The following is a 26,401-nucleotide window of genomic DNA, read 5'->3' on the forward strand; positions in this document are numbered from 1 at the left end:
GCAGGGGACGGTGCAAATGAACACGTGGGTCCCTTGTTCCAGAATTATCACACATCTCACGATGGTGACAGCAGAGTATTACATCAAGCATGGGGCCCTGGGTGAGCCCTTGGGCTGCAGGCCAGGAAAGTGACCCGGGTGGGGATCCAGGAACAAGGGCGCATTCAAGGTCTGCTCTGCTTTGGAGGTGAAGAGCTCATGGAGTTCGGGGGCAGAGCCTGGACGCTGAGGGGGGCTGCCTTTCCTGTAGCTCTCCTAGGTGTCACGGCCGTGAACCCCCAAGAAAAATCCCTCCTCCATGGGAATGACCAGCCCTGAGACCAGGCGTGGGGGGTGGGGGTCTCCCAGTCGCTTATTAGGTGCTGAATTGTCGCGGATGTTATGGAAGTGGGTCTTGAAGCCCTGTGAACAGATGAGGGGCCGTGAGAGGGTGAGAGGGCCTCGCGCCCACCAATGGGGCTGCTGGCCCTGACCTCTCTACCCAGCTTTCCGGCCACCTTGACCAGGCTCAGGACCTGGAAGAGGCTCGCCCTGGCTTCTTCATCTTGACCCCTGGTCACTGGTCAGCATCCTTCCCTCTAGGAACCCCTCCCCCAGGCTGAAGCTCTGGGTTTTGACCCCTGCCCCAGGTCGCCCAAGGACTTCCCGGTGTCCCTCTTCAGGGCACTCGGGCAGTCTGACACTATGGGTGTGGTTAGCAGCTTGGGGGTTCCAGTCCAGTCCGCACTGCCTATCAGGTACCCGGGTTCCTTCTTCCTCCCCTTCCGCCCCCCTCCATCCATCCCCGCTCCCCCTCGGCCCACAGCTCCCTCCTTCTCCTCCTCCTCCCTTCCCTCCTTCCTCCTCCTCCCGCCCGCCCCCTCCTCTCCCATCGCCCCGCCTTCGCCTCCCCCTCCACTCCCCTCCCCTCCCCCATGCCTCCTCCAGCCGCCCCGCCTTCCTCTCCCCCTCCCCTCCCAGCTCCCCGCTCACCCCTCCCCTTTCCTCCCTCTCCCCTCCGGGCTCCCCGCCCCTCCCCTCCCCTCCGCTCCCGGCTCCCCGCCCCTCCCCTCCCGTCTCCTCCCCTCCCGGCTCCCCGCCCTCCCCTCCCCCTCCCCTCCGGACTCCCCGCCCTCCTCCCGCCCGCCCCGCCCCGCCCCGCGGCCGCCGCACCGACAAGATGGCGGCGGGTGGGAGCGGCGGGCGCGCGTCGTGCCCGCCGGGGGTCGGCCCGGGTGCGGGGGGCGGCCCCGGGCCCAGCGCCAACGCCGCCGCCGCCCCCGGCAACGCGGCCGCCGCCGCTGCCGCCGCCGCCGCCGCCGCCGCCGCCCCGGCCCCCGCCGCCCCCGGGCCGCCCCCCGTTCCGGGACCGGGACCGGGACCCGGGTCGGGGCCGGGCGCGCAGGCCGCGGCGGGCGGGGAGCGGGCGGCCGAGGAGCCGGGGGCGGCGGCGCTGCTGCGCGAGCCCGTCTACAACTGGCAGGCCACCAAGCCCACGCTGAAGGAGCGCTTCGCCTTCCTCTTCAACAACGAGGTGCTCTGCGACGTGCACTTCCTGGTGGGCAAGGGGCTCGGCGCGCAGCGCATCCCCGCGCACAGGTGGGCCCCGCCGTCCTCGGGCCCCGGGCCCCGCCGTCCCCCGGGCCCCGCCACCCCCGGGCCCCGCCGGCCCCGGGCCCCCGCCACCCCAGGACCCAACCCCTCCAGGGACCGACCGTCCTCCGGACCCTCCTGCGCCCTGCCACCCCCAGGTCCCCTGGGACCCGCTTTGCCAGGGCCCCCATCTACCCTTCAGCCCTCTGATGCTAGCTACACCCTGGCCCTGGGACCCCCCCACCTCTCCACTCCCAGCAGAGGCTCCTGGCTTTAGGATGCCGGACCCTGCCACCCAGGCCAGGATCTCCAGGCACGGCCACCCAGCCACCCCCACCAGCGCCTGCCACCTCTAGGCCCCTCCGTCCTGCCCCAGTGACCTCCTGCACCTAATGTCCCGTGCTTCCCCTGTGGTGACCCCCCAGGCCCCTTCCAGACTCCTGCCTCCTGAACCCACATAAGCCCCTCAGTGACACCCCAGTCCCCCGGCCTCTCTGAAAAAGGGGACATGGTTGACCTGTGCTTCTAGCCAGTCTCCAGGACCCAGCCCCCAGACCCCCGGGCAGGGCGGGGCTGACGTCAGACTCCCAGTCCACTGCCGGTGTTCCTGACTCTGCTCCCTGACTCTGCTCCCCAGGGACGGGGGCTCGCTGATGGGGGAGGGGGTGTGTGTGACATCAGAGGAGGGGGGGCCGGGGGCGTTTCTTGTACTCGCCTGGAGTGTTCCCAGCCTGCTGCGAGGGGTTCTCCCTGTGTTTCTGGCCTGTGGCCTTTATTTAACCTGTGCCTTCGAGATTTTTCTTTCCGGCTTTTTCCTGGTTATTTATGTACAACTGGATCTAGATTCCTGTCTGCAGAACGTTCCAGGCCTGTGGTTGGGTCCCCAGGACCTCCCGTGGCTCCTCCCTCCCCTGTGTGCGAGCAGCTCTCTCCAGAGTCGCCGACATGGGCCTCACCCCCACCCAAGCTGGAGTAGGGGCCTGGTCTGTGTGCTGCCCATGAGCCCCCACCCCCTCCCCCCGCCCCCAGGCGTCCCTGAGGCCCGTCTTGCTCCTACATAACTGGTCAGCCAGGCCTGGTCTCCTTCACCACCTTCGGGGAGCAGAATAAGTAAGGCGAGGCCGCACGAGCTCCCACCTGCCTGACCCAAGCCCTTTGGGGACTAGGTCAGGTGGATGTGGCTGGAAACCCCACAGGCAGGTGGGGGGGCGACCTCAGGGGGAGCCAGGGGCCCCCAGGCACCAGTGACCTTAGCGCCTGTCCTCGGCCTGGCCTCCTGTCCTCGATTGAGCTGAGGCAGTGGGCGTGGGGCCCCCCAGAGGCGTGAAGGGTGTGGCCCCGCAGGGGCTCTGGAGAAGTGGGAGGGCAGCCAGTGGCCCAGGCCTGGAGCGAGGGGTGTGGTAGGAAATGGCCGGAGAGTAAGGTCAGCCGGGCGTGGTCTCTAGTTGAGACTTAATGAGGACCGGAGACCCGGGGTCTGGGGGGTGGTGACAGGAATCGGAGACCCGGGGTCTGGGGGGTGGTGACAGGAATCGTACCTGAGCCACTGTGCTGAGCAGGGCGAGGGGAGGGGCCGTCTGGAGTCCAGGTGGGCACTCGGGAGCCACAGCAGGGGCAGGGGCACCGTGGGCCTGAGTGACCGCATCTGCTTTGAAGGGTGGACCGGCTGGGGGTGGAGGCCGCAGGCGCTTGGCGGGAGGGTAGAAATGGGAGGCAGAGGGTTCGGCTTCCCTTGGGAGGAGGTGCCTCTCCCTGGTGCGGTGGGGGGCCGCGGCTGTGGCCCCCCAGACCCTGGCTCCAGCATCCTAGAGAAGGGCAGGTGTGGCAGGGATGCACGTGGAGGGCTGATGCACTTGGCAGAGAGCCGGCCAGAGGCCACATGTGGGTCTGGGGTCTGTGGCTCGCAGTGGTTGAGTGATGCGGGGGGGTGGGGGGGGGGCGATGGTGGCCTAGGGGTGCCGTGTGGATGGGGATGGAGGGGTGGTGCTGAGGAAGGGCTGCAGGGAGCCACCCTGAAAGTGGGGTCTGGGCACGGAGGGTACGTGCCTACATGCTGACCTTTGCCCCCACGCCCGCCTGCCCACTGGGCCTGTGGCTTCTGCCTCCAGCGGCCTGGCTCCCTGGCTCACCTTGCTGGTCCCTGCAGGTGTCAGTCGTCGCCTGGGCCCCGCAGACTCCCTGGCCGTGTGTTTGACGTCCAGAGGGGGTCTGGGTCAGGCCGATGGCATTTGTCCCCATTGTCCTCGCAGTAATGCCCTGCGGTTTGGTCTTCACCGTAGAAGGTTCTGCCTTTGGGTTGTTATTTCCTACGCGTTGGCGACGTTTTCCCTGCAGCGGCCAGGTGGGTGCTGCCCATGGGTGACCCGGGGCTTCCTGTGCCTCAGTTTCCCCACTGGTGAACTGGGATTGACCGCTCAGATGCCTCCATCCCAGGACCTCTGGGAGGATCGACTCAGTGACCCAAGCAAGTGCTTATGACGGTGCTCCAGGGCGAGCTTCAGTAGAGGCGGGGACGTAATCCGCAGCTTGGAAAGACGCGGGGGGCCGCTTGCCACGCCGCTCCTGGGGGCTGCACTCGGGACTTGCTTGTAAAGAAGTGAGTGGAAAGCGGACGAGGGTAACCTGACCGTGGAGAAACCCGGCAGACCCCCACCTTAGCCAGGGGTCAAGGTCACCTTCTGAGAGATGCTGAGTGGCTGCGGGGACCCCTGATAGGATGGGACCAGAAGGGCCTCTCACCTCCAGGTGTAGGTGTGTCCCCGTCCTAGCCTGTGATACCTATGAGCGTGACCTTACGTGGAAAAAGTCTTTGTAGGTATGATCAAGTTAAGGGTCTGGGGATGAGCTCATCCTGGATTCTCGGGGGAGGGGGGCTCTAAACCCAATGACAAGGGTCTTCCATAAGAGACCCAGAGGAGAAGCCACGTGATGACCATGGGGGGGCAGGCACTGGAGGGTCGAGGCCAAGGAATGCCTGGAGCCCCCCAGAGCTGGGGGAGGAAGGAAGGACCCTTCCCTGGAGCCCCCCAGAGGAGGAGGTCACACCTTGACCTGGAGGGCTCTGAGCCTCCGGGCCTGGGAGAGGATGAAATCTTGTTTAGATTTGCCCAGCCCTGGGAAACCAGACTGACTGCAGGAAAACATCCCACAAACCCACATCGGGGACATACCGCGGGCCAGCTGGTGGCTCATCCTGGAGGCTCTCAAGGTCGTGAAAGCTGTCACAGCCTAGCAGAGCCCAAGGGGGTGACCAAATGCCACCTGGCGCCCTGGGTGGCGTGCTGGGGCAGGGAGAGGATGTGGTGGCAGGGGAGCCACGTCTGGGGTTCAGGCCACAAAGTGGCGTCGGGGAGGGGCTCTCACGGACTTCGAGAAAGGCGCCTCGGTGTGGCCCCGCCGGGGCCCGGGTTCGGGGAGCGGCACGGGCCAGGGCTCAGAGTGGCCGTGGGCTCTGGGCGCAGGCAGACCCGGGGCGGGGGACACGAGTGCTGACCGGCCCTGGCCCCTCGTCCCGTCCCAAGGCTCTGGGCAGCCCTCAGCCTGCACTGCTTTTTCCGTCACTCTTTCCTTCTAATCTGATGCCCGGTGCCTCCATCGCGGCAGTTGGTGGCTTGTGTGAGCAGACGTTAGCTTCTCTCCTTCCCTGCTGCACCCCAAGCCCCGGGAGCAGGCCGGGCACACGGGTGCTCGGTGACTGTGGCACCCCGGCCGGCCTGAATCAAATGTCTGCGTTCTCTTGCTGGGCTCCTCCGAGGGAACACTGAGTCTCTTCGGGGTGGGGAAGCTCCTGTGGGAGTTGGGTAGACCCACAAAACCAGCACCTGAGAGGTTGTTTGTGTTCTCTCTCTTAACATTTATTTTTGAGAAAGAGAGAGAGAGAGACACACACAGAATCCGAAGCAGGTTCCAGGCTCCGAGCCATCAGCGCAGAGCCTGACGCGGGGCTCGACCCCACGAACCGTGAGATGGTGACCTGAGCCCAAGTCAGAGGCTCAACCGACTGAGCCCCCCCGCGCCCCTCAGATGTCTTTATTCCTTCAGCCTGGAAAGTGCAGCACCGTGGAGAAGCCTGGCGGGTGGAACAGCCCGTCTGGGGTTTCTCATTTCATTGATCTGTTTGTGTTCTCCGTGTGACAGCACAGCTTCTGGTGACTGTGGCTTTCTGTTCTGAGAACTGCCAGGACCCTTGTTCCCAATTTCCTTCTCTGTCGAGACTTTTTCAGCCGGTCTCACACAGTGACCCCTCCAGGACCCATCACCCTCCCGTCTCGCCCTCCCCCTTCCCTCAAACTGTCATTGAAACGTGGTGCTGGCAGAGGACATCCCTTTCCCCGCGGGACGGCCGCTCTAGCACAGCGTCAGCAAGCACAGGTAAATGGCCAGACAGCGGACGATCTCTTCAGGCCGCACAGTCTGTCCCACTTCCTGAATCCTGTCTTAGCAGCACGGAAATGCTGTAGACAACGCGAGTGAATGAATGATCATGGATGCGTTCCAATAAAACTTTATTTGCAAAAGCACGCGGTTGGCCAGTTTGCCGGCCCCCAGGCATCCCGTGGTCCCTATGACCTTTAGAGTCTGTTTGTCAAGTAAGTGCTCAAGGGATTTATTGGGGGGCGGTGGGGGTTGGTCCCCCACCGATACCAGGCTGGGGAGAACAGGCAGGTTAGCACACAGAGTATCTGGGGGCACGGACTTTCTCGATTTGTTTAGGGCATTTGTGTTCTTAGGATAGCTTTGTGGCTTTCTTCATATAGTTTTCTTGCACATTTATTGCTGATTTTTGCTCCTGTACTTTTTTCCTCTGTTGTGAATAATCTTTAAACAAATTTTTTTAAGTTTTTTTATCTTTGAGAGAGAGAGACCTACACAGTGAGCAGCGGGGAGGCCGAGAGAGAGGGAGAAAATCCCAGGCAGGCTCTGCAACGTCAGCACGGAGCCCGATGCGGGGCCTGAACTCACAAACCGTGAGATCATGACCTGAGGTGAAACTGAGAGTTGGGCGCTCAACCCACTGAGCCACCCAGGCGCCCCGAATCTTTAATCTGATTTTAATTTCGATTTAAATAGCCCTGTGTGGGGGCCCCTGGGTGGCTCAATCGGTGAAGCGTCCCACTTTGGCTCGGGTCATGATCTCCCGGTTTGTGGGTTCAGGCCCCGCATCGGGCTCTGTGCTGACGGCTCAGCCTGGACCCTGCTTCGGATTCTGTGTCTCCCTCTCCCTCTGCCCCTCCCCAACTTGTGCGTGCCCGTGCGTGCTCTCTCTCTCTTTCTCCATCTCTTTCAAAAATAAGTAAAATGTAAAAAAGAAAAAAAATTTAAATAGCCCTGCATGGCCAGGAGCAACCACATTGGGCAGTGCAGTCCTAGAATTTTCAAATTCGAAAACCATGTCGTGGGCAGATTATTTCTCTCCGTCCCTCCTGTTTGTGCCGCTTAATGCTTTTCTTAGTGCATTTCTGGCCACGGGGCATCGCCCCCCGATGGGGGTGGAAGCAAGCCACCTTTGCGCTCAGCGGGACAGCTTCGCTGAAGTTCCTCTCTGTTCCCTGCCTGAGAGGTGTCCTGAGGTGTGGGTGCGGGGTGTTACTGGAGTCTGGTCTGTTTGACCCGACGGCTGTCTGTGCAGATGTGCAAGCCTTGTGCCCTGGCGGCCGCCACCCCCGAGGTCCCCCCCGCCCCCACCCGGAACGCCAGGCCTCCCCGTATTTAGCCCGCTGTCTGTATCATCTACAGTATCCTTCGTTACTGCGTGTGAGCGGCCCCTGCACGCTCGAGCCCGTGTTGTTCAAGGTCAACTACAGCTCTCTTCTTTTTATTGGCAAGTAATTCACGCGATTGCTGAATTCAGTGGTACGAACGGACCTCCGTCTGTCCCTTTGCCAGCCGGTGGGTGTATGGGCTCTGTCTGGTTTTTTCACTGTTACGAATCACGCTGTGTGAACGCTGGTGTGCAAATCTGGTCCTGTGGTCTTGGGTCAGCACCTCGGAGCGGACTGTTGGGATTCTAGGGTAACTCAGGTGACATTTTCAGAGAGTGCTGGACTGTTTTCCGACGCGGCCGCGGCATCTGCGCCCAGCCGTGCTTGGGGGCGTCTCCGTTTTCTGGGAGAGTCTGCCTGCGGTCGCTGTCACTTCCGGCGTGATTGGGAGGGGTCCCCCGTGAAGCCGTCTGGGGACAGGCTTTGCCGTGGGGTGAGATCGTGTTCCTTACGTTCCTGAACGATGTTCCCACCCTTGCTCCTGATTTCGGTACCTCGTGGCCCTCCCGTTTCCAGTGGTTTCTCTGCACCCCCTGTCATCCCCATGCCCGATTTCACGAGGTCCTGTTCCCACCTTGGCTGTTCCCTTCTCTCCGTGGGTTTGGTTTACTCTCCATTTTCTGGACTCCTGATGCGGAAGCTCGCCTCGCGGATTCCTGGGCCCTTAATAGATGTGCGACGTGTCCTTCGAGCTGCGACCCTCAGGTCGGCCTGTCGCACTGTGGTCTCCTTTGCAGCCAAGATCTTTCCTCGCTTCCTCGTGTTCCTTCTCGGACCTGTGGCTGCTCCCAAGTGGGTTCATTTGCAAACATTTAGGGATCTCTCAGACTTCCTCTGGTTGCGGCTTGGTAATCGAACTCGGCTGTGTTTGGAGACCACGCTCTGGCCGACGCCGGCGCTGCCCGGCGCACCTGTTGGCCCCGAAGGACATCCCAGGTGTGCAGGCAGGGTCCCTGGAAGGTCGGTTGGTTCCTGCTGGCGGCCGGGGGCGGCCGGGCTCCGGGGCCTGGGCTGTGTGCGGACGTCTGGTCTGCCCGCCACTCTGCCGGCATCCGGAACGTTCCGGAAGCTCCAGCGTGGTTGTCCAGTGGCCTCGTTCTCCCGGTGCCACTCAGCTTCTGCGTCGTGTATTTAGGGACTCTGGTGCCGGGCGTGTGTGTGTGTGTTTGTAACTGTTACCGATCCCGGGCGTACTGGGCTCCAGACGTCCGCAGGGTGCACGTTCTAGCAACGTTCTAGCCTCCTCGACGGCCGTGGGGTGCGATGTGCATGCGGCTCCGTGTGCGGCCGTGGCCTCCGCTCCGGCTCCCGTCCCTGCCCCTGCCGCGTGTGTGTGGATATAGAGCAGTGATGTGTGCCCTCCCCGGTGGCCGTGAGCGCTGTCCCCGCGGGACGCTGTGGGGCTGGGCAGACCCCCTGTGTCTCCTCCGCTTTGCCCGCTGGCTGCCGGGCGGAGGGCTGAGGATCCGCCCCGGAAACGGTGGCTACTCCGTGTCCGCCTTGTGGCCGTTTTCTGCGCTTCATTGGCTGGAGTCCTGATGGGGGGTGGGGGGGGGCCGGCGCCCCTTGTCCCTCCCACGGCCCCTCACCCGCTCACTCGGTTCAGTCCCCACGGACCCCCGGCCGTTGCTCTGTCCCCAGCTCGGCCGCGAGCTCGCCAGGTGGGCGCCGCGTCCGCGTTTCCCCAGCACGTTTGGAGCAGCCCTTTCCTTCTGGCCCCACAAGATACTCCGAGCCCGTCGGGTTCCCCCCCCCCCCCGCCCCAGAATCCGCCATTTCTCCAAGGAGCCTGGACCCTCTGTGGGTGTGGGATTTGGACACCAAGCTCCGGGCCCTGGGTGTCCCCTCGCTGCTGGGCCGTCCTCGATCGGAGCCCCGTGTTTGTTTCTGTGGCTTGATGCCCACATCCGCATCTCAGGCTCCGTGCCCGCTGGCGGGGACGCCCGGGGTGCGTGAGGTCCGTGCCTGTCCACCCCGTGTCAGGTGGCTGGGCCCTGACGCGCCGGGTACAGTCAGCAGCCTCTTCTGTGTTTGGATCCGTTTTCCAGCAGGAGATTGAGGTACTTCTGGGAAGGCACCTTATCTAGGGACCTTGTGCGGGAGGACAGTGGGGCCTGGGGACCTGCTGCGGTGGCGTGAGAGCCCAGGGCCTCCGAAGACGTGAGGCTGGCCACGGCAGGGACAGGAGCAGCCCGGTGCGGCCGGAACCTACAGCTCGGGGGTTGCGAGAGCCACACGGGGTCTCCTGCCCCAGCTCCGGGGCTAGGCGTCCGAGGTCACGGTGTCAGCAGGGCTGCGGTCCCTCCGGAGGCCCTGGAGGGCCCCCCCTGCCTCCTCCAGCTCCTGGGGTCCAGGCGTCCCCTCCAGTCTCTGCCTCTGTCCTCACGTGTCCTTTCCCCGTGTCCGTGTCCAAATTCCCCTCTTGCAGAGACACCAGCATGGAATTAGGGCCACCCTCCATGCCCTCGCCTGAACCAGTCACATTCTACAAGGACTGTTCCCAAGTGAGGTCCCCGTTCTGCCTTTCCGGGCGGACGGGATTTTGGGGGGATGCTGTTCGCACTCGGGTTCCCGTCCGTCTCGGGTCCGGTCCTTGGATGGGATCCAGCCGCCGTGCCGCACTGTGGCCCAAACAAGGGCCGGAGACGCCGAGGGAGGGGGAGGGAGGGGCCGGGGGAAGGGGTGCTCTGCCCGTCAAGGGTGGGGGCTGCTCAGCTTGGGGCAGGCAGAGGCCGGGGAGCAGGACGTGGGGGCTGACCGCGCCCTGCCTGCAGATGCGTGCCGACCCGGAGGGCTCTGAGCCGGGGTGGCCGCTCAGAGCCCTGTGTTTGTCCCCACGTGGACCCGGGAGTGGGTGGGTGTCCCGGGGACGGTGCCTGGACCACGTGGGGTGGGCCCCGGAGGCTGTGCGTGGACAGCACAAAGCACAGGGCGGGCGGCGCCTCCCTGAGCTCGGCCACCGCGGAGGCTCCCCCACGTCGTGGTCCAGCTGGAGGGTCCCCGGCTGGCTTGGGGGGCCCCGAGTGGCCACACCGCACGCGACAGAGCCCGCAGGCCTCCTCGCGGCCACTGCCTCCCGAGGCTGCCCCGGGGATTCGGCCCCGCTCAGGTGCCCCTGCCAAGCCTTCCCTGACCCTCGCTCCTGTCGCGGCCTTGGGTTCTTCCTGCCCCACAGTCAGGCTGTCCCTGCACTTACTGTGTCTGCCCCACTTCAGGATGGCCGGGACCCTCGTGCCCACGACCTGAGCGCGGGATGTGCGTGCAGAGCCGGGGGGGGGGGAGGGGTGGACGGACGCACGGACGGGGCTGCGGGGGCATGAGGCCATCCTGCCGTGGGGCCGGTGACCTCACTCGTCCCGCCTAGTGTTACCACTGAACCTTCTGAGCAGCCTTGCTCCAGAGTGCGGCCTTCTAGAGCCATCTGCCAGCAGGACCTGCTGGGCCGGGGTCTGCCGGGGTGCTAGCCAGGGTCGCTCCCGCAGCATCTCCTAGGGGGACCGCCCACCCCACCCCACCCCCCCCCCCCCGCCGACAGCCCCCGGGGTCAGTGACAGGAGCAGTCAGGGCCACATGGAGGGTAACCTCGGTCTTCTCTGACACGCCAGGTTCGTGCTGGCCGTGGGCAGTGCTGTCTTCGACGCCATGTTCAACGGGGGGATGGCCACCACGTCCACCGAGATCGAGCTGCCCGATGTGGAGCCCGCCGCCTTCCTGGCCCTGCTCAAGTAAGACTTCCTAGATCTTTGACACTGTGGGGTGGGACGGACCAGCCTGATGTCTTAGAAAGTACACAGAGTTCAGGAAGAAGGTACAGAGACCCCCAGGGACAGCACCTCCGGAGCCCCTGATCTCCAGAATTGCCTCTGAAGTGAGGGGTGGGCTCTGGGGGCCCCCAGCCCATTTTCACTTTCGCAGACTTTTCATTGAGATGTGATTCGCACACCATATGATTCACCCGTTTACAGTGTGCTGTTGAGCACTTTGCGGGCATTCGCGGGGGTTGTGTGCCCCTCACCACTGCCTCATTCTACCTTCTCATCGCCCCAAAGAGCAGCCCCGTCCCCGTCGGCCGTCACCCCCTCCCCCGGCCCCCACGAGCCCCCTTCCCGTCCGTGGATGGGTCCGTTCTGGACGTTTCACACACGCGGACTCCCACCCCGCGTGGCCTCTCGGTTCGGGTTCCCTCCCTGAGCGTCGCGTGTTGAGGCCCGGCCACGTTGCCGTGCGCGTGAGTCCCCGTTTTCATCCTTTGGAGTCGACACGAGTTTTGGAGGAAGTAAGACATTGCAAGAATTGTAAATGCCACCTCTAGCTTTCCCTTTTTTGAGCCTCAGAATTTCTCCTCAAGTACTTTAAATAAACGCGGTGGATGCCCAGGGTGGGGGCCACAGGCAGCCGGCAGCCAGAGGCCACAGGTGAGGCCTGGCCGCTGGCTCTCCTGAGCTTCCAGACTGTCCTCCTTGCTCAGCCGAGCACAATTCTCTTGCTTCCAGAAGCGCTGGGTGTGAATCACGGTGGGTAACTTTAAAGATTACCCCGAACAGTTAAAACATCTCTGTAAAAGCAGTTTATTTTTTCTCTATTATAATGATAAAGACGGCACAGGTTCACAAGAGAGAGAGGAAGGGAGGGAGGGAGGGAAAAGGGACAAAAAGAAGGTTCCAGAAGAGCATAAAGGACAGAACAGACCTGCCTCCCATCTGCCGTGTCCGAGGCCATGTGCTTCCTGGCTGTGCCCCCCAGCTGGTGTCCCTGCACCCCCCTGCCCCCTGGGGAGAATTTTGTTCTGGTTGGTTCTGTCTGTGGATGCCCCTTAGGCCTTGACGCTGACGTGGTCGGTCCTGTGCGCTGCCCCCAGCGTCTTCCCGGTGACAGGGAGCGCTTTTGGGAACAATCTCATGGCTGGGTCTCTATGTAGCTTCTCAGACCGCTAAGGCCAGGGGCGGCCGACTGCCCGTTTGGGGCCAGACGGGCTCCGTCACCACTGCTCACACTGCCGCGGTTCCCGGAAAAGCAGACCCGGCCTGTTCGTAAGCTATGGGTGGGGCTGTGTGCCAATAAAACTTTATTCACAAAAACAGGTGACAAAACCATAAGCTATCACTTCGTACCCACCAGGGCACCTATTATTAAAAAAACCAAAACCCAGAAAAGCCAAAGGAAAGTAACAACAATTAGGAAGCGAAGACATGGGGGCCCTCGTGGCCTCCGCAGAAACAGTCTGGAGGCCCCTCAAAAGGCGTAAACCTAGAGTCACCCTGTGACCCGGCTGTTCCACTCCCGGATGTCTGTGCGGGTAACCGGAAGCCGGGGCGCAGACGGACGCTTGCCCCCTGGTTTCACAGCGGCAGCGTCCGTGAAAGGTGGACACACTGTCTGCTGGCATGTGACAGACAAACACGGGGTGTCCATTCACCCCCGGAGGATGACCCAGCCTCAGGGAGGAAGGACGTCCCGCTGCCTGCCACCGCGTGGACGGGCCCGGAGGTCGCTGTGCGCAGTGACCGGAGCCGGACACAGAAGGACGCGTCCCGCGCGACCCCACTCACAGGGGGTCCCTGGAGGAGTCCCGTCCACAGGGACAGAGAGCGGACGGTGGGAGCCAGGGGTGGGGAGTCCGTGCTTCGTGGGGGCAGGGTCTCAGTCTGGGGAGATGGAAGGTTCTGGGGGCGGATGGAGGGTGGGCGCACGACAGTGTGAGTGCGCCCGATGCTGCTGAAGTGTATGCGTAAAAATGCTTATGATGGTTTAAAGTATTTTTTTAAGTTTATTTAATCTCTACACCCCATGTGGGGCTCGAACTCACGACCCCAAAGTCAAGATTTGCGTGTTCTTCTGACTGAGCCAGCCAGGCGCCCCTGTGTTGTATTTTATTGTAACAAATAGAAGAAAAGTGATAGCCGTGAGAACACACGCACGCACGCACGCACACACACACACACCAGCAGGGGACAGGTTTAGATTGAAGTCTGGTGACATGCGGGTTCCGGCTACAATCTCCCTGCTCTGTCTCTCCCGCCGTCCCCCCCCCCGGGCTTGAGTCAGTTTTGCTGGGCTGTCCCCAAGAGGGTGGACACTGTCATAACTGGTGTGTGAAAGGCTCAGCCGTCTCCTGGCACCGATCCTGGCTGTCCCCCCCACCCCCACCCCTGCACTGCTGACTTCCGGGTTCGTCCCGGGTCCTGTGGGGGGTCCGGCAGCATCCCCGGTCTCCTCAGGTCCAGGGTCTCCCGGACCCCACAGGATCGTAGCTGTTGATACGTGGAGCTGCGTTTGGCTTCCGGCACATTCTGCGGGGGGGGGGGGGGGCGGTAGGGGGGCAGGCACACCCTTCCAGGTGTTTGCCCTTGTGGCTGCATCCTGAACCCCCTGCCAGCTCTGCACGAGAGTCCTGGTACCTCCACTGCCTCGTTGTTTTTCAATTGAGCCCAAGTTCACATCGCCGGAGGGGCGGTCATCATGTCGAGTGTCTGATTCAGGCCTGCGTTTCTGGTCCTTTGCTCGCCCAGAACTCGCTGAGCTCTGCAGCCAGGCCTGCTGTCCAGGCCCGGAGGTGTGGCAGGCTCTCCCCAGGGCAGATCCCATGCAGGTGCCTCTGGGGGAGTCTTGGTGGCCCTGGTGCCCCCGCATCGGGGTGTCACCGGGAAGGAAGCCGGTCGCTGCGCGGCCCCGCGTTCTGGGGTCCGAGTGCGGGTGGCTTAGCCTCTGGCCGGTTTCGAGGCAGATGGTCTTTGCCGGGTCACGTCGGTAGGCTACAGCGCGAAAGACACCGGCTCTGGAAGGTTCCTCGGGGCCGGGCTGGTGGGCGGGGTCTGAGCGAGCGAGCCGTCTGTCTTGCAGGTTTCTCTACTCGGATGAGGTTCAGATCGGGCCCGAGACAGTCATGACCACGCTGTACACCGCCAAGAAGTACGCGGTGCCGGCGCTCGAGGCCCACTGCGTGGAGTTCCTGAAGAAGAACCTGCGGGCGGACAACGCGTTCATGCTGCTGACGCAGGTGCGCGGGGGCGGGGCCGGGCCGGGGGCGACTGGGGAGGGCAGTGCGACCCGGCGGGGTGCTCGTGCTCCAGAGAGGGTGCGGGTGCGCCGGGCCGGGCAAAGGCGTGGGGGGTGGGGGGGGACCAGGTGAGGATGAAGGGGTGGGGAGATGGGGAGGACGCGGGGGCGGGGCCAGGCCGAGGGCGCGCGAGGCTACGGGCGCGGCCGCGCCGCCCACAGAGGGCGCAGGTGTGCTGCGGGGAGGGCAGGTGAGGGCGCGGGTGGGAGGACGCTGGGACGCGGCGGAGACTAAGGTGCGCGAGGTGGGGGAGGCGGCGGAGACGAGGGTTTGGGGGGGCGCCGGGGGGCGGGCGAGAACGCGGGTGGGCTGGGCGAAGGCGCAGGGTTGGGGGCGCGGGGAGGAGGTGCGCGCGGACGTGGGTTGAGGAGGAAGGTGTGGGGGAGGGGAAGGGCCAGGCGCGAGCACGCAGGTGCGGATAGGTTGCGGGGGGGGGGGGGGGGCAAGGACGAGGACTTGAGATGGGGATGGATCCCTGAATTTTCGATGTCCCTTAAATTTTGCTCCCCCCCATCCTGACCTGGTGCCCTCGCAGGCCCTACACGGGCGGGCACCTGGCGCTTGTTGACTGAAGATTTTCCGCCTGCGGTTTTCCCTTGTCCAGGGGGCTGGGCGTGGCCAGGTGGGGCTGGTCAGGCCCAGAGCGGCTGCGCAGGGGTTGGCGGGGGGTGGGGGGTGTCTGGACCCCTCACTGAGTTGCCCTGACAGGCTGGAGCTGGGCCCGCGGGGCTCAGAGCTGCGGCCACGCCGGCCCCAGGCTGTAGGGGTCGTGCTGGGTGGAAGGGGCCGGAATCTTCTGGGCTCCTGGTTCCCCCGCCCTTCGGGCAGGTTCCCGATGGCGCGGTCTCGGGTGCTGGGAAGTGCGCAGGCCGTTCAGGCCACCCCCCCCCCCCCCGCCGACCCCCAGGGGCGTGTTCTGTCCACCCACCTCGAGACACTGGGAGACTGCGACAGGGTCAGAGCGGCAGCGGGGGGGGGGGGGGGGGGTGTGGGGGGGGCGCGTGCCTCCCACCGCGGCTGACGCGCTCCCTCTTTCCAGGCACGACTCTTCGACGAGCCGCAGCTGGCCAGCCTGTGCCTGGAGAACATCGACAAGAACACGGCCGACGCCATCACCGCCGAGGGCTTCACTGACATCGACCTGGGTGAGGCGCGCCGGCGTGGGTAGAGGGGCAGGGGGGCGAGCACAGCCGCGAGGGGGAGGGGCATCCGTGCTGAGCCGGCCCCTCCCACAGACACGCTGGTGGCCGTGCTGGAGCGGGACACGCTGGGCATCCGGGAGGTGCGCCTGTTCAACGCGGTCGTGCGCTGGGCCGAGGCGGAGTGCCAGCGGCAGCAGCTGCAGGTGACGCCCGAGAACAAGCGCAAGGTGCTGGGCAAGGCGCTCGCGCTCATCCGCTTCCCGCTCATGACGATCGAGGAGTTCGCTGCAGGTAACGGTCAGGGGGCGGGGGCCGCTCGGCGGGAGCCTGACCCCCGGGGACCCCAGGTGTGACCCGCCCCGAGAGCTGGACGGCGAGGGTCCACGTGTGAGGACGGAAGGCCCCGCGGATGCCGCCAGATCGGCGCCTGGGTTCCCTTCCTTCTGCGTCGCGTGTCTGCGTTTGTGCGCTGGTCCCCCCGGGGCTGGGGCCGGCGTCCCAGGGGCCAGGCTCTGGCATCAGCATCCTTGACAAGCATGTGGGGGGTGGGGTGGGGGGCTCAGCCCCGGGCGGACGTGGGGGCAGCCGGCCGTGCCTCCTGTCCCGTGTGGATGTGGCTCCCGCAGCAGTGCCTGACCTAGAGCCAGCCCTCCCCTGCGGGGCTGGAGGGTCCTGGGTGAGGCCACGTCACCGCCGGTGGCCTGGCTGGTGCACCCCCGTCCCCGGTTAGGGCTGTTTGGGACCGTGTAGCATGAGTCTCTGGTCTGTATTCCCTGGGACAGATTTACCCCCGAGATTAGCGCTCTTTGATCTGAAATTTGGACGTGACAGGGTCCCCTGCGTCACGTCTGTTCATCCATAGTGTTGTCAGTGCTGGGGTGAGGCTCTGTGTTCCGGGATCGCTTGCTCATCACTTAGTGCCTCCCGTGTGCCAGGCTCTGACAGTAGGTGGTGACTGTGGTGGCCTGGCCACTTCCAACCGGGGCTGGGTCGTTCTCCAGGATGGATGGGGGGCTGTCACTGGGGCCAGGAGCACCCCGGTCATGAGGGTCCCAGAGGTTACCTGGATGTGGCTCAGGGGGCCAGGCTCCAGGCTGCACCGTCCCATCCTAAGACCCCTCCCCCGCCACCAGACTGGTGCCCCCAGCACTCTCCTGGAGGCCCCCCCCCCCCCCCCCCCCGGCCCACCTGGCAGCCAAACCCAGTGGGGTCCCAGGCCCCTGTGACCCGGCCCACCCCCTCACCCTGGGAGGGGAGTGTTTGCTGCTTCCTGCCGCCACCCCCTGTGCGGGCCCCCTCCTGTGTCCACCCCACCCCCACCCCGGACCGTGTGGGTCCCCCAGGCTGAGGTAGCCCAGTTCTGGCCCCTGCTCTGCCCAGATCGTGGGGAAGAACACTGTGTGTGTTCTCTTGGATTGAGCCGGGCTTTCCTGTTCCGTTCCTCCGTGATGGGTGTCCCTTGTCACTCAGCATGTTTTAGAGAAGTGCCCTGCTTCTCAGGTACCCCTAAATACAAGAGACCTAGAAGAAAGTCTGAAAAAACCCTCCGAAGACCCCCCCCCCCCCCCAGCTAAGTGTGCCCCAGCCGCGGCCTCCTGTAGCTCCTTCTGCGTTTTCTGTGCAGAGATTAAAAAGCCCTGGTTACCGTTCTGTCTCCCGGTTGTATCCTCCTTACTCACGTAGAGGCCCCGGGGCCAGGGCACAGGAGTGGGGGGCCGAGCAGCACTGGGGCGGCCTGCAGAAACCGGCTCAGAGCTGAAGGATTCTCGTGAGCCTGCGAGGAGGGGGGGGGGGGGTCGAGGGGAGTCCCCCCACGCCGCCTGTCCTCCTCTGCTTCCACCTCCTGGAGCCCCTCCGGCTCGGGGCCTGTCCGGGGAGTCACGCCCTGGCAGCGGGCGGCCCCACGTGCGCAGGGCAGGGGTGGCCGCGCGCTAGGTGGGCAACCTGGGCGGCGGGGTTGCTGAGTGAGGCCATGAATCGGACTCCCGCCCCCCTCCCCCATGCAGGGAGGGGCCACCCTGCCCCAGGGCTGCCCGCCCCCGGCATCTTCACTCTGGTGCCCTTGGAGGCTCACCACCACCCACCCTGCCGGCCCTCCCCAGCCGCCGGGCGGGCCCCCGCCGCAGCCCGACCTCCGCCCCCTGTGCCCGCAGGGCCCGCCCAGTCGGGCATCCTCGTGGACCGCGAGGCGGTCAGCCTCTTCCTGCACTTCACCGTCAACCCCAAGCCGCGCGTCGACTTCATCGACCGGCCTCGCTGCTGCCTCCGCGGGAAGGAGTGCAGCATCAACCGCTTCCAGCAGGTGGAGAGCCGCTGGGGCTACAGCGGCACGAGCGACCGCATCAGGTGGGCCAGGCGCGGCCGGGGTCCCCGCGGCGCCGCGTGGGGCGCCGCCCCCTGCGGCCGCTCTCGCGGGACCGGCCCGGCGGCTCAGCATCCCCTGTGTCCGCGGCTCAGGTTCTCGGTCAACAAGCGCATCTTCGTGGTTGGCTTCGGGCTGTACGGCTCCATCCACGGGCCCACCGATTACCAAGTGAACATCCAGGTGCCCGCCCCGCCCCCGTCGCCTCCGCGCGGGTCCCAGGCTGGACTCCTCGCGTGGCCCCCCCCGGCCCCCGTCGGCCTCTGAGGGGCCCCGCGGGGGTGGGGGTGGGGGGCCCTGGTGAGCAGCGCCCGCTCCTGCCCCCCCCTCCGCCCCCGCAGATCATCCACACGGACAGCAACACCGTCCTGGGCCAGAACGACACGGGTTTCAGCTGTGATGGCTCCGCCAGCACCTTCCGGGTCATGTTCAAGGAGCCGGTGGAAATGCTGCCCAACGTCAACTACACAGCCTGCGCCACACTCAAGGTGAGCCCTGGGCCTGTCCGGGATCCGCCTCTAGTGGGTACAGCTATAGGGTGCCTATGCGGTGTGTTGCTGTGGGGGCGTCTGCCACGCTGGGCCCTCCCCCACAGCACAGACACCCTGGGGAAGGGCTCTGCCGTCCCCATCCCCCCTGGCCCCCCCTCACAGCACAGACACCCTGGGGAGGGGCTCTGCCGTCCCCATCCCCCCTGGCCCCCCCTCACAGCACAGACACCCTGGGGAGGGGCTCTGCCGCCCCCCGACCCCCCCTGGCCCCCCCTCACAGCACAGACACCCTGGGGAGGGGCTCTGCCGCCCCCCATCCCCCCCGATCCCCCCCCATAGCACAGACACCCTGGGGAGGGGCTCTGCCGCCCCCATCCCCCCCTCACAGCACAGACACCCTGGGGAGGGGCTCTGCCATCCCCCATTCCCCCCCCGCCCCCCCCCTCACAGCACAGACGCCCTGGGGAGGGGCTCTGCCGCCCCCCGACCCCCCCTGGCCCCCCCTCACAGCACAGACACCCTGGGGAGGGGCTCTGCCGCCCCCCGACCCCCCCTGGCCCCCCCTCACAGCACAGACACCCTGGGGAGGGCTCTGCCGCCCCCCATCCCCCCGATCCCCCCCATAGCACAGACACCCTGGGGAGGGGCTCTGCCGCCCCCATCCCCCCCTCACAGCACAGACACCCTGGGGAGGGGCTCTGCCATCCCCCATTCCCCCCCCGCCCCCCCCTCACAGCACAGACGCCCTGGGGAGGGGCTCTGCCACCCGCCGACCCCCCCACCACAGCACAGACACCCTGGGGAGGGGCTCTGCCGCCCCCCGACCCCCCCCCACAGCACAGACACCCTGGGGAGGGGCTCTGCCACCCCCCCCATCGCCCCCGGCCCCCCCTCACAGCACAGACATCTTGGGGAGGGTCTCTGCCATCCCCCATCCACCCCCCCCGACACCCCCCACAGCACACTCTGGGGAGGGGCTCTGCCGCCCCCCACCCCTCCTCACCCTGGGCCCCCCCAGCCCCCGCCCTCCTGGGGCCCTGGGTGCCTGACCGCAGGGACTGTTCCCACCCAGGGCCCAGACTCCCACTATGGCACCAAGGGCCTGCGCAAGGTGACCCACGAGTCGCCCACGACGGGGGCCAAGACGTGCTTCACCTTCTGCTATGCGGCGGGGAACAACAACGGCACGTCCGTGGAGGACGGCCAGATCCCCGAGGTCATCTTCTACACCTAGGCCGCCCGGTCCCCGAAGCCACCTGATGCAAGTAGGCCGCCCCCACCCCATACCGCGCCCCCTGCCACGTTTCTGGGCGTCAGGAGAGGGTCTTCACTCCCTGCTCGGGGGAGCCGGGCAGGGGCTGTGATGCAGTCCTTCAGGACGTGGGGGGGTGGGCAGGGCTGGCCCGGACCCGCCCTGAGCCAAGTGTCCCCCCGGGGCCTTGGATGTGGGGGGGTCCCACACGCTGTCCCTGCAGCTCAGGGCCACCCGACCAACCGCCTGACCGCAGGATTCAAATAGGATTCCGTCTCATGTTTGTTCTAACCGCACATAGCAATGCATCTTGGGTCCCCATTTCTCTGGTAGGAGGCAGCGTGTGGCGTCCTGGTCTATTCACTGGGGATGCTTGGGCCGCCCTGACCCTAGCCCCCAGCACGCTGGCCCAGCCCCCCTCGAGGTCCCACAGGCTGGCTTTCTGCCAGGCCCTGGCCCGCCCAGAGAAGGGCCCCCTGCAGCTGCGGGCACGAACTCCCGACCTGATCTGCCCAGAGGGGCAAATGGTGCGGGGCCTACCTTGGTGGCCGCGACCCCGGCTGGCCCCGCCCCCTGTACATACCGAAGCCCCGCCCCACCCGGCCTCTGAGTGAGCTCTAGGTCCAGAGGTGCTGGAGGGCGGAGCCCCTCCCCTAAGTCCCCAGTTCTTCCCCCACCGCGTTTTCACCCCAGTGATCCCTTCCGGAAACTGTCCTCCCCAAGCCATGAAAGGTGTGCCCTCCTCACACCAGACCCCCAAATGATTTTTTTAAATAAAGGAAAGAAACGAAACCATCCTGACCTGCGTGCTTCTTCTGGTCAGGGGTGGCGGGAGGGGACCCTGGCAGCTTTGAGATCTGGGTCTTCTCTCTGCAGTGGTCTCCCTGCCCCCTCCACCTGTAAGATTGGGGGGGGGGGGGGCTGTGACTCTGCCTGCATCCGGAGTCGCTGCTAACACAGATGTCCCTCCCCTAGGGCGTCCAGACCAGGTGGGGATCCTCCCCATGCCCTCTGTCCTCACAAAACTTCTGTGATGCCCATCATGTCCCTGCAGAAGCCCCCACCCCAGACCCTGCTGCAACAAGCTGTGCCTACACCGTGTTGGCTCTGCCCTCTGGACCGGGGCTGTGCCTGTGCAGCGTGGGTAACCTGACCCGGGTCCGCCACCTGGCTCTGCCCCACGTGTTAGGGCGTTCCTGAGAAAAAGCAGAGAGGGAACAGCAAGGTAGCCAGGAATTTTCCAAAATGAATAAAGACATCAATTCACACACTGAAAAATCTCAGTGACCCACAGTGAGGTTAAAAAAAAATTCACGTATACACAAACTGCTAAAAACCAAAGGGAAAAAAATGTCACAAACAGCCAGCAGAAAGAACTACCAAACTTGAATTCTGAGCCCTTCAAAAATGTAAGTAAAGACAGACGGAAACTCAACCGCATCAGTTACGTTAAACGTATGCAGATCTAAATCCTCCAGTTGAAAGGTTAGGACCATCAGACTGGATGCAAGACCAAAACCAGACAACTTCCTGATTGCAAGAGTCTCACTTTACAAAGAAACAGAAACTGAGGCTGAACAGTGGGAAAAATCGCCCTGCAAACACTGACCACACCTGTATCAGTACCAGACAGACCTTAAGGCAGTGAGCGTTCGTAACAGTTAAAGGACGTTTCACGAGGATGAACAGGTCAATCCCACAGGAAGAAGGACTGCCCTAAGCCTGCACCAGAGCACCATTAGATAGGTTTAAGAGTCGGCAGAACAAAAATGAGAAATCTATGACCCTAGTTGGAAATTAACACTGTCACATCTCTCTCTAAATGACAGAACGAACAAAAATCAAGAAGGATCTTTAATAGTTGAACAGACTTTACCTAATCAATATCTATAGAACACTACACCCAGCTCTGATGACAGTGGAATCAAACATGGGGTAAAAAAGCCATATGTAAATTAACTATGTTGAACTGAATGATACTCTGATTATAATACACCAAAATTTCAGGACCCTGCTAAAGCCAACTTAGGGAAATTTACATATACATTAGAAAAGAAGAAAGGTTTAAAGCCAAAGGTCTAAGCTTTCATTTTAAGAAACAAGAAAACAGCAAATCTGACCCCAAAAATGGGAAATAAAATAGACCAAAAGTGAAGACAAATGAAATACAAAACAAACCATTAGCCGGTTCCTTGATGAAATCACTACAACAAATATATTTTAAAGAGTGAAAACCCAAGAGCGATGTCAAGATCGAAAAGGGGACAGCACTACAGACCCTATAGACCTTGAGGACAAAGTAAGAGGGGTGACTTCTGGTTAGAACATAGACCACTGCAGCAGGCCATAACTTTAGCTGGTTAAAGACAAGATGGGGGCGTCTGGGTGGCTCAATTGGTTGAGCGTCCGACTTGATTTCAGCTCAGGTTATGATCTCACAGTTTGTGAGACTGAACCCCGCATTGGGCTCTGTGCTGACAGTGTGGAGCCTGCTTGGGATTCTCTCTCTGCCCCTGCCCTGCCTGCATTCTCTCTCAAAATAAACTTAAAATGCACTACAGAGCCATACACAGGTGCGGCCAATGAAAACAGTCTTAGAGGCGCCCCCAAGAATTTGAAATAGAAATACATGATGTGGGGGTGCCTGGGTGGCTCAGTTGAGCGTCTCTCGGTTTTGGCTCAGGTCACGATCTCATGGTTTCGTGAGTTCGGGCCCCTCATCGGGCTCTGTGCTGATGGCTTGGAGCCTGCTTGGGATCCTCTCGCTCTCTCCCTCTCTCTGCCCCTCCCCTACTCACGCTTTCTCAAAATAAGTAAACTTAAAAAGTTAAAAAATTTATATATATATAACATGCAGCAATTCCACCTCTGGGTATACATGCAAAGGAAATGACATCAGTGTCCCAAACATCTGTACTCCCAAGTTCAGTGCAGCCCTGCTGACCAGACATGGAAACCAAGTGTCAAGGATGGATGAAGAAAATGTGTAGTATTCAGCCCTTCTTTTTATAAAAAGAAAAGCTTCGCCCTTTGCAACAACGTGCATGGCGCTACACACACAGAGGCAGGGGCCATATGACCCCTCACACGTGGAATCTAAAAGGACATCAGAACTCACGGAGGCGGAGAGCACAGCGGCGGCCAGGGGTGGAGGAGACGGGCAGGTGCCGGTCGTGGGGTACGGGTTTCAGTTGCAAGGCGCGCACGTTCTGGGGCTACAGCGGACAGCCTGGCGGCCACGGTCACTGCTACCCCATATGCCTGAGGACTAACAGCGGACCCGGTGTTCTCACCGTATGCACACGTGGTCGGCTCTGAGGTGGCGGGTGTGTTTGTTACCCCGATAGTTAACCTTGGGCTAATTATTTCATATTGTACGCATGCATCAGACCACAATGAAAACCCTAAACTTAAAAGAAAACGTAAAAGAAATATTTAATTGTAAACCCATCAAAGGGACGTGGATGCCAGGCCGTGGAGAGAAGCTGGGTTTTCAGGGGAAAAGCCACTGCCAGATGAACGGGCCGGCAGGCCACCCCCGGAAGCACTCGCCGAGTGGGGTGTGCCGTGGGCAGGGCGTTCTCTGACAAAAGGGAAGCCGGCTGGGGCCGGTGCCCGTGGGGGCGGCACAAAGACCTGGAACCTGGAGGGGCTCGAAACACGGCAGGCTTTCTTCCTCCCTTGGCATTTTGCTTCGCGCTTGGCTGCTGATGCGGGTGGAGAGGCAGAGCGAAGTCTGTGGTCTCCCCATGCCTGGAATCAGAGCCCCCGCTACAACTCGGGGCTGACAACAGAAACGCGGCAGCTCAAGGGGCGCCTGGGCGCCTCAGTCGGTTCAGCGCCGACTCTTGATTGAGGCTCAGGTCACGATCTCACGCATCAGGCTCTGCGCTGACAGTGCGGAGCCTGCTCGGGGTTCTCGCTCTCTCCCTCTCTCTGTCCCTCTCCCCAGCTCACATGTGCGCTCTCAAAAAAAACATTAAAAAAAAAACCCTCCCCCAAGCAAGGCAGCTCAAGACAGGAACCAAGTTCAAGACGTGCAAACTGGAGGTGAGCTGAAGCTAGGTAGAAACCCGGTCTCACCAGCGGCCCAACCCCCTGGTCCAGCCGGTCCGGGAAGGGGGGGTCCTCCTCTGTCACGCACGATGCTGGAGCGCAACAGCAATTCTGAGACGTGCGAAGGGGGAAAATGTAACCTGCAGCCAAGAGGAGCAAAAGCCGCTAAGAGAAGCGGACCTACGGGGGACGGGACGCCGAGGTGAGATGTCAAGGCTCGTCGGGTGGCTGCTGTGGACCTGTTAAAAGAACGGAGAAGACGACGAGGCCGAGGTGAAGAGTTGGGAGGATTCGCGGAGAAACAGCCTTCAGACACGAGCGGGGCCTCTAGAAGGTACGAGATACCGGAGAAGACTGCACCGGAGAGCTTGAAAGCACACGGAGCAAAACGGAAAAGGACCCGTAAGTCTAAGACACATCAGGACCGGCCGAACTGGAGGCACAAGGGAAGAATAGAAACCTGGGGGCTCAGTCGGTTGAGCATCGACTTTGGCTCAGGTCGTGATCTCATAATCCGTGGGTTCAAGCCCCGCATCGGGCACTGGGCTGACGGCTCGGAGCCTGGAGCCTGCTTCGGATTCTGTGTCTCCCTCTCTCTCTGCCCCTCCTCCATTCACACTCTTTCTCTCTCAAAGATAAAGATAAAAATAAATAAAAATAAACAAAAAGGAAAACCACAAAATCAAACAAAATCCCCAGAGTGTCAGAGACCCTCGGGGTCAGATGAGATGGTCCTACATGTCGATAACCAGAGCCCTGGGGGAGAGAGAAGCTGTGGAAACACACGTATGAGCTAACAGTAGGAAATCTCCCAGAACTGACGAAAGACACAACCCACAGATCTAAGGAGCTCAACAAACGCCCTGCACAATAAATCTGAAGAAAACCACACATCACAGCCAAGTAACTTACACACGCAGTCTTACAAGCAAAGAGGAACGCAACCTTCAAGGGAACAACGATGGCAACTCACCTTACGTCAGAAACAACCGGACGAGGTCTTGAAAATGTTGGAAGGCAACAAGGGGCGCCTGGCAGCTTCAGTCAGTTCAGCGTCCCACTCTCGACTTCGGCTCAGGTCACGATCTTGCATTTTGTGGGTCCGAGCCCCACGTTGGGCTCTGCGCTGGCAGCATGGAGTCTGCTTGGGATCCTCTCTCTCTCTCTCTGCCCCTCCCCTGCTCACACTTGCTCTCTCTCTCTCAAAATAAACTTAGAAAAAATTTTTTAAATATGCTGGAAGGCAAAAAAAAAAAAAAAACCCCACATGCACACAAAAAAATGAATGCACCTGCCAACCTACAATTCCATTTCCAACAAAAAACACCCACCGTTAGTGCAGGCAAAATAAAGCTATTTTTCAGGCAACGAGAAGCTGTGACGCTTCGTTGCCCAAAAAACCCACACGACAAAAAATAATTAAAGACTCTTCAGGCTGAAAGGAGAGGCCCCCGGATGGCATCTCCAGTGGGCAAGGATGAAGAGTACTGTGGAGTCAGCGTGTGCACCACACGTGTCTATGGATATGTGTACATGAAAGCGTATTCAACAGATAATCATGTAACACAAATACCACGCCTGGGAACTGTGGGCTGTGACACTTGTCCGAAATAAACTAAATGGCGAGAAGAGCACAAAGAGTGGGGTCAGTGAAACGGGAAATACGTGTGCAGGTCAGCGCGCAGCCGCACGTCTGTTTTTGCGTTTATCTCCCTGCTTCCATATTACGGGGCCCAGTCTGAGCTGAGCCCTCTGGCTCGAACCCGACACCACAGGGCTCGTGCCGGTCTCCGCTGTGAGTCTGGAGCCTACGGTTGTGTTATTTGTGCTTCTTCCTCTCCGTCTCAGGTGGACATGTGTATGCGCACGGGTCTGCCTGCGGCCGCAGCGCATCCCCCCCCCCCCCCCCCCCCCCCGCCAGGCCAGCCCGCACAGGACTGCGACTCTGGGCGTGAGCTTCTGGGGCTTTCTCCTACCTTGACGCTTGAAGGACAGCCTGGCGGCACGCGGACGCCCGACTCACTTTACAACAGGCTGCTGCCCGCGTGCCTCGCACCATGTGCCGGTTTGGAAAGTCTCACGGCTGAATCCTCATGCTCCGGTGGATCACTCTGCCTTCTTGCCTGCAGGCCTCGAGGACCATGTCATCTTTACGACGGAGTCATTTTACTAGGCGATGCCCCAGAGGTGGCCGTTCCGTGCACTTCCAAGGGGCCCGTTCAGCGTGGCGTTTCGGGGCTTTTCCTCTGTCTGGAAAGTTTCCTCCAACGGCGGTGTTTAAACACGAGCTCCGCTTTGCCTCTCCCAGGGCTCTGCTGGCGTGCTGTTCCTCCGCGGCCGGGCTTCCCCCACCTCTGCCTGCCCCCCGACGCGTGGCCTCTCGTACCGCCTCTCCTTTCGTCTCATCCTCCTGCCTCCCCGCCCTCCGGCAGATCTTCCGGGGCCCTGGGCACCCTGCGACTTACTCCCCGTTTCCGGAGTCCTTTCCTTCCCGAATTCAGGCTGTTTCCACTGGCAGTCTTTGCCCACTTCCGTCCTCAGGTTTTGAATTTCTGGTCCAAGAGGATTTCCCCAAATTTCTTCAAATGCCGCTGGGAGCAAGCCTTGCCAACTTCTTCAGCTTTCCAGTTCCCTCCCTGGGGAGGCTGGATTTCCCCTGGTCACACTCTCCGCCATGTAGTGTGAGGACCACGTCCTAGCTTTGCTC

The 26,401-nt window shown here is 62.4% G+C and overlaps 1 protein-coding gene across 2 annotated transcripts; it reads left to right on the forward strand.

The window, feature by feature from the left end:
• Nucleotides 1-1,144: 1,144 nt before the first annotated feature.
• BTBD2 (BTB domain containing 2) lies at nt 1,145-20,433 on the forward strand. 2 transcript variants are annotated; one of them, XM_053220189.1, is made up of 10 exons: nt 1,145-1,578; nt 10,940-11,059; nt 14,175-14,331; nt 15,431-15,536; nt 15,627-15,824; nt 17,687-17,879; nt 17,991-18,078; nt 18,237-18,383; nt 19,459-19,651; nt 19,972-20,433. In XM_053220189.1, exons 1-9 carry the CDS (start codon nt 1,160-1,162, stop codon nt 19,618-19,620), a joined length of 1,590 nt encoding a protein of 529 aa, XP_053076164.1. In that variant the 5' UTR covers nt 1,145-1,159; the 3' UTR covers nt 19,621-19,651; nt 19,972-20,433. The 2 variants fall into 2 exon arrangements, with proteins under 2 accessions (XP_053076164.1, XP_026905047.2); XM_027049246.2 differs by having other exon boundaries at nt 19,459-20,433.
• Nucleotides 20,434-26,401: the final 5,968 nt, after the last annotated feature.

Source organism: Acinonyx jubatus, chromosome A2 (assembly GCF_027475565.1).
Source record: "Acinonyx jubatus isolate Ajub_Pintada_27869175 chromosome A2, VMU_Ajub_asm_v1.0, whole genome shotgun sequence".
NCBI lineage: Eukaryota > Metazoa > Chordata > Mammalia > Carnivora > Felidae > Acinonyx > Acinonyx jubatus.